General features: G+C 45.4%; 1 protein-coding gene across 1 annotated transcript in view; it reads left to right on the forward strand.

The window, feature by feature from the left end:
- Nucleotides 1-16,665, forward strand: part of NUP210 (nucleoporin 210) — a 451,814-nt gene that overhangs the window by 300,601 nt on the left and 134,548 nt on the right. Inside the window, exons 24-27 of the mRNA XM_085624815.1 lie at nt 8,703-8,765; nt 9,137-9,316; nt 12,380-12,460; nt 13,738-13,869. Of these exons, the coding sequence (XP_085480941.1) occupies nt 8,703-8,765; nt 9,137-9,316; nt 12,380-12,460; nt 13,738-13,869 (456 nt within the window). The remainder of the gene's footprint in view (nt 1-8,702; nt 8,766-9,136; nt 9,317-12,379; nt 12,461-13,737; nt 13,870-16,665) is intronic.

Consider the following 16,665-nt stretch of genomic DNA (forward strand, 5'->3'; position numbering starts at 1 on the left):
AATTAAACAATGGCTGGTATGTCTTGGAGAGCAGTTAGCATGGTGTAACTCTTCACACAGTTTATTTGGCATTTGCGGGGAAAGTGTGAACTATATAGCTCTTGAGATTAACATCTGAACAGCTATTAAACGATTAGTTCTGTGATTACTACTTTTTCGTGCTTGACTCTTGAACTACTTCCATTAATTGTTCACCCACTTCACTGAAAGCCCAACAAGACCACTTGAAGTATAATCAGAAGATTAGGAGATTCATCTTAAGCGTTTCCTTCAAAGAGAATGATTACCGTCTTGTAAACATATTGATAATCTGCCTGTTAATGCACTTGCGCCTTATTTTCTTAAATGTACTGTAAGAAATGCAAGTAAGGGTCTCGTTGAACCCCTCAACAAGCCAATTCATCTAGGGGTGTTAAAGTTTGGAGCACTTGTAGGTTACCCCATATTCCTTCCTCATTGCCTTTTTGTACTCAGACATGAAGTTGATGCCCCAGTCTGACTCAACTTTCTTGGGGGAACCCGCTCAGGTAAATATCCCCATCAAGGCCCTAGCCACTGCAGGTTCGGTTGTTGTCCTCAGAGGGATGTCCTCTGGGTACCGAGTGTTATGGTCCACCAAAACCAGGGTAAACCTGTTGCCTGGGACTGTTTTGAGGTTAAAGGGTCCAACAGTGTTGATCCCCACCCACTCAAAGGGGGTGCTAATGACAGGTATGAGAGTTAGGGGAGCCGTCAGCTTCTTCCCTGGCTTTCCACTCACTTGCCAGGTGAGGCAAGTCCTATAAAAAGTATCTGAGGCTCTCATCTGAGGCTAGTCAAAGTGGGTGACAAGCCTGTCAAAGGTCTTGTTCTGTCCCGCATGTCCTTCCAAAGGTATCTAGTGAGGCGGAGCCAGTAGGAAGGCCCTGTAACATTGGCGGACTACAGTCCACACATGCTCCTCTAGGCTCACTGTAATGGAGAGTGTTCTCCCATTAGATCAGATCTCCAATGACAACTCCAGCTGCCTGGGCTTTGGCTTGTCGCCTCAGCTCCTCAAGAGTTGTGCACACTCCCTGCACTCCGTCCATGATGCTGCAGGAACTTCAGAGGTGGGCTTCCTTGGCCTCTTGCCCTTCCCTTTCTTGTCAGCTGCCTGGCTATATTTCCAGGCTCTCTTGACTCTCCTTCTGGGCAGTCATGGACCGAGCGGTTGTGCAGATCCACTCATGCAATGCTAACATTCTCGGGTGAGACCTGAGCTCCACTTCCTTCCAGACAGTGTGTTTCAAGTAATTTCCTGGAAAACAATCCAGAGGCATGGCAGGGATCACAGCTACCTTAAGAGAACTCATGGTTGTCTGCTACCACAACCTGGTGAAATGGATCAGGCATTACCTGGTCTGTGGACACCAGATTACCTCTTTCTGTAATCCTTCTGGCTCCTGTGTCCCCCAGAGTTCCACCCTCTGTCCAGATTTTGGATATATACAATGTAAATAACAGTTAATCAAATTCTTCACAAAACATTATGAATCATAAGATGTAGGTACTCTTGGTGGACAGGGCAGTATAGTGACCAATGAGTAATATGGTGAGCAAGGAGTGCTCTGTGAAACAAAGAACATATACAGTTGACTTAAAGTTGCACAAATCAAAAAATGATGAAGCCCTGTGCTCAGGGCCCCACAATGGCACTAAAGTCAACAGAACAACATGTCAACAGCAGGCCGATGTTTCGACCTCAAAGATTCAATTTATAACAGAGAATTTATCAGGACTTCACCAGGGCAATGCAATTAGACACCTCAAAGTATAAGAGAAAAGCATAGGTAATGATTGATACTGTGAAACTGATTGATTCAGAACAATCAATCTCCGCAATGTGGCGCTTCAAAAGGCTCTCTCAAACTATAGCAGCGCGTGGGATGATCGCAAAGTCAGTGCAACGTAGGACCTGAACGGCCAGGTCCAAAGCCCAATTCCCACAGATCTGCACAGGATAAATGTACATATAATAAATCTTTAAAAAACTAATTTCTAATGTCTGTGCTTTTTCTGAAAATGCATCATGGGTAAGTCTCACCTAGCACTAAATTGAACCCTACTGGGTTAAACAAAACCACCCCTCTGTTTCTCTGTATAGCTTACACATTCTAGAATGCAAAACTATGTAGTGTACCAAACAGCTCACTGCACTTTCCAGTGTATTAGGGAAGTGGGAACCCTGCTCTGTTTCCCTCGGCTAGCCTTTGTGTACAAAGTCTTTGTTCCCCTTGTCAAAGGAACGATTGCACAAAAGTATGTACCTCATAATAACATTATTTCTTCTTATATGTGTGAGTGAACATCTAGAAGTTCTAAGTAGGAGGGGCATCCATAGATTAGTCTTTATTCCACCACAAACCACTGAATATGTCTTTTGCTTACCACATAGGTGGACTAGTGGCCTATCTCTGTAGAAAGACCTTTTGTTCTTGGTTATTCCTTGGAATCCATGCATTACAGTGTCACTTTATCTGGTCTGTTTCAGGATCCACACCATCTTTAGGATTTTGGCCTAAACTGAGACAACCGTTTTCATGTACTGCCTCGGGAACAACAGTTTTGGTTCCCTATAGAATTGCTTGTGGCCAGGAACAAAAGAAAATCCTTGAACTAAAATTTTATATCTCTGGCCATGTGTTTCTCTGACTTATTATTGTAATGGAGATTGTATTTTTGCTATTTATTCAGGTAATTGAATCCCTGTGTTTTAATTTGACTCTGGCTTACACTTATTTAGGTAAAATGGCATGCAGAACGATGTGGTAAATGGCAATCTGATAGACTACTAGCCGCAGATTCCTTCATGTAGAATTATCCCCAAGCGTGAGACTTGGTCTGGAAACTTTTTGCCACAGCATCCCTGCGTGCTGGGGTCGGGGCGACATTACGTGACTCTGCCCAGGCGTCGTCCGCGTACGTGACGTCAGCGAGGTCACATAAGACCCGCCCCGGCGCGTCCATGTCAGTTTTTTCCTTTTCTGTGTGCGACGCGGATACGTTCCTTGCTGCGGGCCTGTTTTAGGCCCTCTTTCTCCATTCTTTTTTGGTAGAAACAGTGTGCGAATGCCTACGGACTTTAAATCTTGCACGTTTTGTGGGCGTCTTATGTCGGCGACGGACCCTCGCCTCATTTGCATGTGGTGTTTGGGGGAGGATCACGGCTTCTCAGATTGTGCAGCGTGCCAAAAGTTGAAGCCGAAGTCGCGGCGGGAGCGCCGAATGATACTTCTCTCGGCGTGTCTCTCCAGGTCGACGTCCTTCCCTCGGTCTGCTTCGGCGGGCGGCTTCAGGTCCGGCCGTGGTCGACGTCCTCGCCTTTCTCTGATGTCACATGAGCGTCACTCCCCGGTGGGTAAGTGTCGTAATACTTCTCACGGCGTGTCTCTCCAGGTCGACGTCCTTCCCTCGGTCTGCTTCGGCGGGCGGCTTCAGGTCCGGCCGTGGTCGTCGTCCTCGCCTTTCTCTGATGTCACATGAGCGTCACTCCCCGGTGGGTAAGTGTCGTAGTTCGTCCCTGGGGGCTGGTTTCTGGCCTACCGGGGGTGTGGACTCTCCGCGGGTGATGCAGCCTCGCGTGTCGTCCTATCCACCATTTCCCGGTGATGGGGCATCGAGAGTCCAGATGGAGACTTATGCGGCGGCTTTGCAGGCCTCGCTGGCATCTCCTCCTTCTTCCCCTCCTGGGGCGTCGACGGATCGCTCACCTTGCGCAGGGCCCTCCGCGGTGCTGCCGGTGGCTCCGGCGCCGACTGGGTCAGATCCAGGCTTGGAGGATATGGTGCTGTTGGGGTGCGGCTCCTCTGGGGCACATCCTTCAGGCCACGGTGTCTCTGCTTCGCCGCAAACCCCGCAGGGTCCCTGAGGTGTCGCGGGAGGTCACGGGGTTCAGGTCGCATCCCCGAGCCCCTCTTGGTCCCTTGGCAGGGTGGTCCTGTCTAAGGCCGAGGTGACGCTGCTACGGCACCGGCGGCAGCTGGACTGTGTGGAGCCACAGGGTCGGTGGACTCTTCTCGTCCCGCTCCGGGTCGAGGTTGAGGGCGGACCCCTCGTCCCTCTCCGGGCCCCTCTCGTACCTCCTCGCAGGTGGCTGCCTCGTTGGAGGGCCGAGTTGGAGGTTGCATCGTCCCTGGTACCACCACAGGGGTTGCCGGGCGACCTCCGCCTCCTTCTGGGCCGCGGCCAGCGGAGGGCTTCAGGCCTCTCCCCGGGCCCATCCCGTTCCCCCACGAAGGTGGTTGCCTCGGCAGGGGTCGGGCCGGCGCCGTCCCGGGGCCAGTGCAACTCCAGCTCTACTCCGGTCTCCGGTGCGGGGTGACTTGGAGGTCCCTTGCCCGGCGGCGCCGGTGGCCTGCCTCTAGCAGTGGACTCTACGGTTCCACGCAGGGGGTCACACCGCGGATTCGTCTTCGGACACTCCTTCTCCGGAGGCAGGCTGCATATTGGTATCGTCCTCCCCGGAGACTGGTCGTCGTGTGATGTCCTTTTTACCGGCGTCGAAGGGTGGCTCCCCGCCCTTCCTGGGTCAGGGGTGTCCATCGGAAGAGCGGAAGGTCCCTCATTCTTCGGCTCCTCCTGACTTCCAGGTCTGGCCCTTGCCCGCCCCACTTGGTCTCGGGGATGGCCACCTTAGTTTGCAGCCGTCGCCCACAGAGGAGCTGCTTTGTCCACCACAGGGCCCTACGGATGCGGGTGCAGACTTCGCTCACGCGGTGTCCACGGCTGTGGGCATCCTACGCATGGGTGACCCGGTGGCTCACTTTCCGGCGGCCCATCTGTTGGAGGTCCTCCACCAGGGCTCTGGTGGGAGGGAATTTGAAGGTTCGCTCCTTTCTGCCTTGCCGGGGACTTGGAGGCGTCCTGCCTCCGGGGACCCGGTGCCTCCGCATCTTCTGCATCGGCACCTTCCGACGCCGAGTGACCCGGCGTGCCTGTCCATTCACCCCTCAGCCGCCAGTCCCCTTCTGCGGACTGCTTTACCCTCCCTGCCGCCCCTGTTGGCTCTGCCGTCCAGAGGCCCGCTGGCTGGACACTTGGGGACGCAACAGTTTTGCCTCGACCAGCGGGCCCTTAACACCTTGTGTGTGCTGGCTAGGGCCTCCTCCTGTTTGTGGGACTTGGCTGAGTCTGTGGAGTCTGCAGTGTCCCAGGAGTCTGCTCAGGTGTATTTGTGGCACCATGCATTGGATGGCCAGGAGCTTATGGCGATTATTCTCTGCTCTGCTCTGGGCGTCTCGGACGTGCTGGGCCGGGCCATGGCTTCCTCAGTTGCTCTCCGTCGCCATGCTTGGCTTCGGGACGGCGTCTTCCCTGAAAATATTCGGAAGAGGCTTATGATCTCCCATTTGATGGCAGTCTGTTTCATGCCCCGGCCGACTCCGCCATCAAGAGGCTCTTGGCAGGGCTTCGTCCACCTCCTCCTCTGTCCCCTCCTCAGTGACTTCTGGGTTAGGGTTGCTTCTGGGCCTGCTTAGGCCAGCGGTTATGGTTGTGGAGTATATTTTTCTTGCCGTTTACGTCCTTCCTTGGGACTTTGGCATTGTTGGCTGCTGGACGGCCCCTTTGTTGTTGTGTGCGAGTTCTGCAGGAGTTGTTGCGCAGACTTGGCCCTGAGATTGGGCCTTCTGCTTTGCTTGGGCTGCTGTCAAGCCTGTTGCGGCAGTGCTTTTTTTTCCCCCGTGGTTCTTTTGTTTCTTCCTCTGCTGTCGAATTTCTTCCAAAGAGGGTTCCCATATACTGGGACTTCACGTGCCCTATGTGGGGTTATGGTAGCTGTCATATGGCTTGCGCTCTGCTGGAGGGTTCTGGTCGCCTTTGGGTACCTCTTCTCCATGGTGTTTACGTAGGTTGCTTTTGCTTCCTGAGGTCATGTGCGCAGCCACTCGTGGTGGTGGCCCGGGCCTCTCCTCCTCTCCCTGCTCCCGTTCTGTGGTCTGGGATGTCCCTGTGTCCTCACTTGCCAGGCGTTGCCTACTTGGTCTTCCTGGGGCCTCGGGCTCTTCTTCTTGCTTCTGGCCTTGACTGCCGGCATTGTTCTGGATGGCGGGCTGCTCCCCATCAGGAATGGGCTCGCCTTCTTCTCCTTGGTTTCCTTGGGCCCTCTAGGCTACTTTTTCTTCCGTCTTGGCATTCGGCGGAAGCTATGTTGCCTTGTGGGGGAGTGGGGTGCTCCGGCCTCTCCGTCTTTGCCCTTGGTTCCTCTGCTGTGAGCGTACAAGTCTCTTCAGCCTTCTTTCCCTCCTACGTCCCCTTGGGGTCGGTGGGGTTCTGCTTGTGGGGGTTCCCTTGGCCTGGCAGGGGCATGGTTCTACCTGGTCCACAGATCTGGTCCCCTGTGGGGCTCTCTGTTCTGCTTTGGCTGGTGGGGTCCTTTGCAGACCCTCATTCCCAGGGGTATGGCTAGGGTATCTATTCTGCGTGAAGGAATCTGTGTCTAGTAGTCTCTATCAGATGTACGAGTTACTTACCTTCAGTAACGATGTATCTGGTAGAGACGATTCTAGCCGCAGATTCCTTCACCACCCACCCTTCCTCCCCTATTCTGCGAGGACCCTTGGGTTGGTCTTCGGTACTCGCCTCCCGGTGGGGAGCTGTGTCTCCTGTGAGTGCCTTCCTTGTTCTTGACGGGTGGCTCCGTTTGGGGGCGGCTCATTCCTCCCTTGGTTCTTTGGAGGATGGGGTTTTGGTGCTCCAGTGTCCTGCTGCTCTGGCTACTCCAGATTTGGGGTGGGGGGATTGCTTCTATCCTTGTCCTCCTCCCCTCCCTTCCTTCCATTGCTATCCTCTGGTTTGAGGGTCCTCTGGCCATGTCCTGCCCTTGTCCTTGTGGGTGGTTGCCTTCTAGGTTGGAGGAGCTTGGTGGTTTGTTGTCCCTGGCTGTCTTGGGACTGGTCCCATTCCTTGCTCAGGATAAGGAGGGTGGGCTTCCTACGTGTGCCATGACCTTTATGCCTGTTCTTCCCTTCGGGGCACAGGGATGGGAGGTTGTCTATGTGCGGCAGGGTGGCTGTGCAGGTTTCTGTTTGTTCTTAGTCTTCATTCTCTTTCCCTGCCCTTGGGGTCTGCGGTGTTGGTACTACCCTGGTGGTGGTGTTACTCACCGTTTCTTTCCAATTTTTCTGCTCTTCGCACACTGTTTCCATGCTCCCACTGTTTTTTATCTGGTGGTTCCGCGTTGTGGTGCGGAAAAGTTCTCAGAAGAAAACTGACGTGGGCGCACTGGGGCGGGTCTTATCTGACGTCGCTGACGTCACATACGCGGCCGATGCCTGGGTGGAGTCGCGTGAAGTCGCCCCGCCCCGCGCGCAGGGATGTTGTGACAAAAAGTTTCCGGATCCAGTCTCACGCCTGGGGATAATTCTACGTGAAGGAATCTGCAGCTAGAATCGTCTCTACCAGATACATCGTTACCGAAGGTACGTAACTCGTACTTCACCACCCTTGTATGCTTTTTGCACGGTCCAACTATGCTACCAAAAGGGTAAGGAGATTCACCCATTGTGACATCTCCTCATTCCTTGTATGCTGGCATCACGGTTTCTAAAATCATTGTATTACACTCCTTGAAAGGCTTGCCTTGGTAAGCATTAAGTCAGTGTGTAGAACAGTGTACCTGCCAAATCTTTCTTCATCAAACAGTTCAAATTTTTACATAAAGACAATATAGGCTCACATGTGAGCGTACATTTGGATATATGCATTGACCAAAATATCACCCTCCCAGTATTTTGGAACTGTCCTCATGTAACCATGCATAGTTGATAATAGGGCTCTTATATTTCTTCTCTGATGGATCTAGTGAGACTTTCTGTGACATACTTATCAACTTTGGAGAAATTGAATGATTTCAGTTTCTCATTCTACCAGGTTTAAGATACGTATCTGTCTTCGGACACACCAGGGCTTTCAAACATATTCCAGTGAACTGTCAGGCATCCCATCTACATCAATTTCCTTATTTTTCTACAAACTTTATTCTTGGTCTGCCAGGCCAGATATGATACTAAATGTTGACACACTGTTCTCATGTACCAGTCTTTTTGAAGCCCATGCTCGGCTCATGCTTTACACACATGCCAAAACTTCACTGCTTGATAATTTGTTCCTGACCATTTGAGAATCTGAAGAAGCAGTACAGCAGAGTGTGGCAATGTTAGAAAGTGTAAAAGCTTGTGTACTTTATCATATTACTCTCTCGCCATTTCGGTCTACATGTTGTTATCAATGTCTGTCTGCCTTGCACCAAAAAATCCTATCCAGAACCACTATTGTTGGGAACATAAGGAGATCTAACTACATGTAGTATTTATAATGCAAATTATCATGTGGGCTGGGGTTACCTAATAGACTTGTTTTCATGTCGATGAACTTAGTTTGCAACTGTGCAGAATAAACATGAATGTTCCATGTTGATTGAAGAAACCACTTAAAAATGTTTGGTTTGGTTGTGTTGTGTGTCACTGGAATTTTGCTGTCTGTTCTGTAGCGCACATACAGTCTTCTGAAATGTCTGAGGAACTTTCATTTTTAGATCTACTAACTTTGTCTGCAAAAAGGTAACTCCATGGTTTGCTGCAAATGCTAGACTTTAAAGTAGTTTGCTCCTATAGTCAACAAATTTATTTTGACGAGGGAAGAGTATGCTTTGCTAACCTATGGTTTTGTATTTTCCTTTGCAGGTGTTCCCACCCTTTAGACTGATTCCAAGAAAAGTAACACTCATTATCGGTGCAATGATCCAGGTATGATAGAAGTTGATTTGATCTAATGACTTCGTTATTGAAGATAAGTGTATTGATGGGGAAAGGATGGATAGTTTTTGCTTGTTGACTTTTTAATCATTTGGTGGTAGTTCTCCTGCTTGAAACCAAGCCAGTTTTTTATATCCCCTTACCAAATTTATCATTGCAGCTTCTTCTGTTTGACAATATTGTTAGATGTATGAATTATCTTTAGTGTACTTGAGTATTGCTGCACACTTGATATTAGTTATCCCAAACAATTTAGTTGCACGCTATACATGAAATATGTTTTTTAATGGCTGAAAGCAGTATGTGAGAGTGTGTATTTGTGAATTTGCTGTATGTATTGATTTTTATTGTTTATTCTTTAGATTACATCTGAGGGAGGTCCACAACCTCAATCCAACATCATTTTCTTCATCAGCAATGAGCATATTGCATCAGTGAACAGCAGTGGTCATGTGAGAGGTTCATCGATTGGGAATGCAACAGTCACTGGAGTAGTTGAAGCTGCAGATGCAGAAACTGGAAAGCTTGTTGTAGTATCCCAGGTAATGTGTCTTACAGACATTAGAGCGCTATATTTAAGGAACACTTTTAATTATGATGAAATGTGCATGTGTTGAGATTAATTTCAGCTGCTAGTTCCTCCATGCCTTTTGCTATATCAGTCTTTGATATTACCTATTTGATTTAAAAACGAAATGACTCGATCACTGGACATCCCATAGTTCGTCTAGACCCTCTGGTAGGTTCTCCGATGCAAAATCCTGTCTCAGAATGGTCTTCTTTTGTAGTGGAAAAAGTAAAATAAAATCCTGTCTTCAACCAAGTTGGCTGGAACTCCTAAACACAAGGGCCTCAATGTGAGGCTCCCAGGTATACCTCTAAGAACATCATTCATAAATGCTTACAAGTAGAGTTCTGCTAGACACTTAAACATGCCTCCCTACATGACTTTAAATATTAGGTGGCAATTGCCAACTCTTATTTATTTTTCCCTCGGAATCTCTCTAGGTAGTTATGCCCTGACATGATTCCTACTTCTCACATACCATATAGCTGACATGTGTATGTATGCTTGTTTTCCTTTTGAGAACATATGGCCTAGCTGGGTGGACTGCAGTTTTCTGTTTTGGGATTACTTCTTTTTATTCAATCAATCTTTTAAAACTGGCACACAGCCAATGCGTTTCATTCCCGATTTTTGCCAGAGGTAACTTCGTCAAGGCTCCTATATATATATTCAGCTGGTCAAATAGCAGAAAAGGTATATATGACGGAATTTGGACCCAGTGGGGAAAAGTATTAGCCTCAATAGTGGTATAGTTGGCGAGTTTCCCGTGACTCAGAGTAGTAGGCTTAGAGAATTGCTATGCAATAGGATCAAGCTGAAAATATGGTCCAAAGATCATTTTTCCATCAAGGAGCTTTATAGTTATGGAGTAACGCTGTGTAGACCTGCTAATTAACAATCTCTTCAATCTCATGCACTCCAGTAATAATCTTTGGACCATATTTTCAGCTTGATCCTACTGCATAGGAAATCTCTAAGCCTACTACTCTGAGTCACGGGAATATGCCCACTATACCGCTATTGAGGCTAATACTTTGCCCCATTGGGTCCAAATTCCGTCATATATACCTTTTCTGCTATTTGATCAGCTGAATATATAGGAGCCCTGACGAAGTTACCTCTGGCAAAAATCGGGAACGAAATGTGTTGGCTGTGTGCCAGTTTTAAAAGATTGATTGAATAAAAAGAAATAATTCTGGAACAGATCTCGACGTATTTGTATTGACTTCGCAACGTGTGCACCTTCCGTTTCTTCTTGTGAATTTGGCTACTACGGACACCCCTGGACGGCGGGCGTGGGAAGTGACTGCACCATGTTCTGAATTTACTCTACATACGGACTGGATGTGCTTGACCTTGGTCTGCCGTTTGTTCTTTCCCTGATAATATATTCTGTTTTAGGGTTAGGTTAAAACATCTGTGCATGCAATTGATTTCTATCTGTAATGGCTCAGACAGCAAAAACAATGGAACTGAATGCGGTTCAGAGCGGTTGCCATTGCCATCCATTATGTCTTGTTTTTCTCAGTTGCAGACCGAGGTAAATTTATGGCCAAAGTCCTCAGAATGATAGTCACAAGAAAGCTGTCACTTTATTTGGTAACCGCAGTTTCCTTGACAGCTTCCAGTATGGTTTCTTCTCCCGGAAGCTGGAAATCCCCCTGATTGTATTGGAACTACTCTCCTCAAGTGACTAATGGAATGCTTGCTTTGTGGCTCAATCTGTTCTCAGCTTTTAATAACATCAACAGAATCAAGCTGTTAAATCACTCTTCCTGGTTTCGCTGCACCAGCCCACTAAAGCAAACCACCTCCCTGTCTTTACTTTACAACTTGTGGACTATCATGAGAACTAGCTATATTGGTTACTTGTCAGCACTTGAATATTCCCACTGAATTTCATGGCATAGGCTCCAGATTAAGGTGGACATTTCCCCCAAAGTTACTGACCGCTTAAGGATGGATTTTGGAACTTGCAATTACTTTCTGCCTATCTGACTAGAGATCAGCAATGAATGAATGACTAAAATATGCTCTGCCTAAACACATCCAAAACCAATATCATTTACTATGGCGTGGTCAGCCTCATTTCATTGCCTTCCAACTGGCCTATTTAATTGAAGCCTGTTGTCATCAAATTAATAAATTGCATAACGTTAGTGTTGTTTGATGCTTGTTTGTATTTTACATCCAAGTACACCCTCACCAAAAAAAAGTCTTTCTTTCACCTATAACTTCTGTAGCTGTCCATTATCCGGTGTTTAATCCTTCCACCCAAGGAAAGCCTAAGCAAGGATAATTTGAGTTCATAAGGAATAAAAGCTGCACATATTGTTTAATTGACATAGGCCGTGAAATAGAGATCCCACTATGAGCCTTGAAATTATGGTGTTCTGTAAACGTTTTTAAAATGTTTTTGTGAAAACTGGGCACCAAAAAATCTTTTTACATGTTATGAAAGAGCAGGGAAAGACATGGTGCTGCAATAGTACTTACAAGGCAAGTGTAAAGCTGGACAATATTTATTTTCTTTGCCAAACATAGGCGAGAATTGACCAGACAGAATAAGCAACAGTTGTTTATTTGTTTTTGTAAGTTGACTGATTTGTAAATTGTGTTGTAAGAAATAGAATACCTCGACTCTAGTTCTGAGGATGCTTTTCCTAACGTTATTGAGGTAGAAATTTTGGTTCCGTGGACTAGATGTTGAAAAATAATATGGTATGTATGAGAAAAGATTTTCAAGTTCAGTATAGATTTTTAACAGTGAGACAGGGTAATATAAACAATTAAGAGAATTATGAAGAAAAAACGTTCCACCAGATAATTGGTGTATTTCAATGGACTGTATTACAGATTATTGTATCTGTAGCTGATTTTCTTTCCACTATAGCACAACAGTTAAGGCTGTATGCATCGTGCTTGTACAGTTTAAAGATTAAAAGATGTACAAACCAAATATGTGTTTAAATTCTGAAGTATAAATGTTGGTAGACTACAGAAAGAATTTCATGAAGCTCATGCATTTCTAATGTAGGATTCCGTGGAAGTTGAAGTAGTACAGCTTGTAGGCGTGAGGATCCGTGCTCCTATTACCAGAATGAAAACTGGTACACAGGTGAGTTTAATTTCTTCTCACATTCTTTGTTGTTCTACTATGCAGGCTGATTATGTTAGTTTAATCACAATGCAGAATGAATGCGTTTACATGGTTTGTAATCTGGATACGTTGGCTGCTGAATTCAGGTTTATGTTTTCTTGTATAGTTAGAGACAAGTGGAAATTCCGTTAGTCTTCCTAAGGTATTGCTTTTGAACTTGCACTGTCTAGGTATTCAATCTCCATCTTCTAGATGGGGCCCACTAAGGCATTTGAGATTGCTTTCTGCTTGAAGAAGTAGCATAGATTATCCTTTCAGACTAGTTTGCTCTTGTATGTGTGTATGTGCTATTTGTATAGTGAAAACCTAGTCAAAAGTCAACCAAGATAGTTTGCTAAATGGATTGGGCACAGCAGTAATGACACAAAAAACCAATAAAACTATAGATTGGATTTACCTATGTATATGCCCTTTGGATTTACTTAGACCAGTGTTAAATATTCAAAGAGTCTTCTTTTGTAGGACAGATCTGACCATGACCAAGAGCACATATTATAACTTAGCATTTGGTATTTGTTCCTTTAGCCAATTGACAAAAGCAAACAGATTCTCAAATGTACTTCATTGATGCCTGCTTTTCTACACACTTTATGGACTAGGATATCATGACCATGTTAATTGATCATGTTGAGTTGTGATATGTTGTCACATCAAAGTAATTTTTGGTAATCTCTGTGTTATTTCCACTCCAACGATTCATTGCAATGTGGTATTGTGTGTCCAGCCAACAGATGAAGAGTAGTTCTGTTTCATGAAGACTGTCCTTGCTGCTTCACTCAAGGATAGCCCCTCTTTAATAACTAGCAGTACATATATTAACTATTTGATAACTATTGCATTTGATTACATATACTAATCAGTCAGCACTGTTCAGTTTCATATATAACATGATATATTATTTGGAAATTCATTCCTGCAAATGAACATCAGGTCTCTGACCCTAATTTAACTTCAAGTTTCTCAGCAAAGTTTAGGAATTGATAAAGAAACTGAGAAACCGAGAATTTTACGGACACTGTTTTTTAGTGTAAAGATATTGGGCCATACAGTTCTGTTTTGAGTAATATATCATGATAACTGGACACTAGTAAAATACAGTAAGCATGTGATTGATTGTTATGTCCTCATGGGTACACCCATTATTGAATCGATGGAACTTGGGATCTAAGTGTGAATTTAACTTTCTGATACCTTTGCTGCCTTGACCAGATGTTTGAGCCATCTTTGTCTTTCAGATGCCAGTTCATGTAATGGGTGTCACAAGTAATCAAACTCCCTTCTCGTTTGGTAATGCTGTACCTGGCTTAACATTCAAATGGTCGGTCACCAAAAGGGATATCTTGGATGTAAAAACAAGACATGATGAGGTAAAGATCATTGTGCTCAGTGTTTGTCCACTGTTTTAATAACTTTTTTAATCCGTCTATAAACAAAGCAGAAAATGTATTTGAAAATGCCCATGTGTAATAGTTTGATTTATATCTCTAGTCATGACATAATTCTAAGTGTGTGTGTGTGAGACGTAGTAGTTCAAGGAAAAGATACTTGAAGGGACATTTGTTTATGGCCAAAAAACAAAACAAATGGACACTTGATAGTTGTGGTTACAGAAGCAACTATAATTTAACTATTCACCTCACATGGAGTACATATGACCTCACACATGACAGGTCAAATGGTAACCCTAATGACATCGCAAATCAACTCACTAATGACCTGATCAGCCCTTATGTTGGGTACACAAGATCTGGTCTGTACCTGTGCCCACAACATAAAGCATCATATAAGATATTCTATCCAGTATAGGTGAGTAGCTGTGGATTGGATTTTACGCATATTCCAACCATCCCTTCCCAGTCCAGCTAAAAGGAACAGTATTGATTATTAATACTCTGTGATTCTCTACCCAAAAGACAATGCTACTCTAAAAGGGGCATTCAGTCAAACACCGGCTCAAAGCTACTGAAGCTTAGTGAGGTCATAAGTGCAAACTGATAGAACAGAAATGTTACTCTTCCTATTAAAAGATGTGCACAGTGTGAGGTAAATGTTAGTGATGATTTCTTTAATTTCATTTCAGATGTATCTCTTATTAATCCACAACAGGTTAGGGGCTCTAGGCTTTAAAAAAATATTATGTTTGGCGCTCACTGCAGAAAGAGATGTTTAAATATCAAGTTCAAGTCTCAGTGCATACACAGTGTTGCTACAACCATGTATCTAAAGAAGAAAAGACCTCGAAAAACCATAATCGAGCCTATTTGCATACTTCAACTTTGGAGGTCAAAGTAAAAGAGGAAGCAAACCAAGTGCCTGTGTATTTAGAATACAGCAGTGATCAGATTCCATGAGAAAAGACACAGTGAGTTTGTGAATACGTCATCAAAATAAGATATGTCAATAGCTGTTTACCTCGATATGTAGCATCAGTAAAGGGTGAAAAATATCCTCAAGTGCCAGATCCCAGGGTGTCAGGATAAATATCTGTATGTGGTCCTTTTGGACTCTAGTTCATAGGTAAACATATCCTCAAATGTTAGAACCCTTTGGTATAATGCATTTGTACTAAGGCGGACTCAATAACCATCATATTTGTGATAAAGTAACCCATCCGCCAAACTCTAAATCAGTCTTTAGTCAGAGTAAGTATTTGTGAATAGACCATATGGCATGTGAATAGATATCCAAGATCAAGAATGGGCCTGCAGGTAACTGGAAAGCAGTATTTGACAGTAGTTGAAATGGTCATCTTAATTATTTGCTGTTAAATGAAGGTAAAAGATCACTGCACTGGAAAAACACGGGGCAATCGAATTCCAGAGGTAGTACGAGTATTGGCTCACAAGGAGTGAGAGGAGCTTCTGTAGCTGTGGCTAGTCTCATCCATATAAACTGCAGGGGAGTACAACAGGTTAAAAGTCTGGAAAACCTGCAGTGATAATCCGACTATCAAATAAAACAAGCAGTAAGTTTTGCATGTCATTGCCCAGTAAATGAAGTCAATAAATCGATATATTTCAACTAAATTAATAAATCTAGCTTGGATTTATCAACTTAAAAACTGACCCGCAAATTAAGCAAAATAAGCCAGCTGCTGTGGAGGTCAATAAGTAAAGTTACTGCAGGAGTTATTTATTACATAGACTCTGTTTAGTTACAGCATTGCACAGACAGAAAGACGCTTTGTTATTATGAGTTACAGAAAGTGGAAATGTGGCATAGATCCACATTACATAGACCATGTATTATAAATTCACTGTAATTAATGTTTTCCATTTTGCACCTATCCTGGCATTCTGCATGAGTGTGGTGTCTTACATGTTCAAGGGTACCATCTTAGTTAGTGCTTGGTCGCAATGCACTTAACCAGAACATCCTGCCTCAAGAAAGAGGAGAATGTGCAATACCTAAATGACTGCCATGTTAGGAGTGGATGATAGTCGGCGGTGTCATCTGCTTACCTATATAGGCATCACCTTGGCACATTGATGTTGGTTCTTTTATTTCTGCGCCAGTCATGGGCTGATCTGTGAAGAAAACTACTCTCTTTTGTTTTTTACAGGATTTTTTTCTGACTTTTGTCAAACTTTTTTTTGGGTGTGTAGGAGTCATGTCATCAAGGAAAACAGGATTTAAACCATGCGGTGCCTGATACCGCGCCATGTCAGTGACGGACCCACATTTGGCTTGCCTGTGGTGTCTGAAGCATGAACACTACTCCAAGTTGTGCTTTGACTGCCATGCCATGCCATGACACTGAAAGCTTTGAGGGAGTGGTTCCAACAGCTGCTCACAGCCTGACAGGCGACACCACGCCTGACTCCTCGGATATTTCGGTCTCGGTCAAGAGGAAGGTCTGAGAAGCGCTCTAAGAGTTCCAAGTCCTCTTCGTCCTACTCGAGATCATCAGGACACTCCAATAAGAGGCACAAAAAGCACAAGAAGTCCAAGCATGCTTTGACTTCTCCCTGATCGTCGGCCAACGCGATGGAAGAACATCAGCGTTCGAGGCCTCGTTCTCTTGCACCTGTGCCTGGGCCGGCTGTACACCACCCCGCATTTCCGTGGGTGACCCCCGCTCAAATTAAAGAATTTTATGAGGCCATGCACCTCATTTTTGAGTGACCTGATCCCGCCGCCGCACCTTCGGCCAGGTGGGGTCA

The sequence above is a fragment of the Triturus cristatus genome, chromosome 9 (genome assembly GCF_964204655.1).
Source record: "Triturus cristatus chromosome 9, aTriCri1.1, whole genome shotgun sequence".
NCBI lineage: Eukaryota > Metazoa > Chordata > Amphibia > Caudata > Salamandridae > Triturus > Triturus cristatus.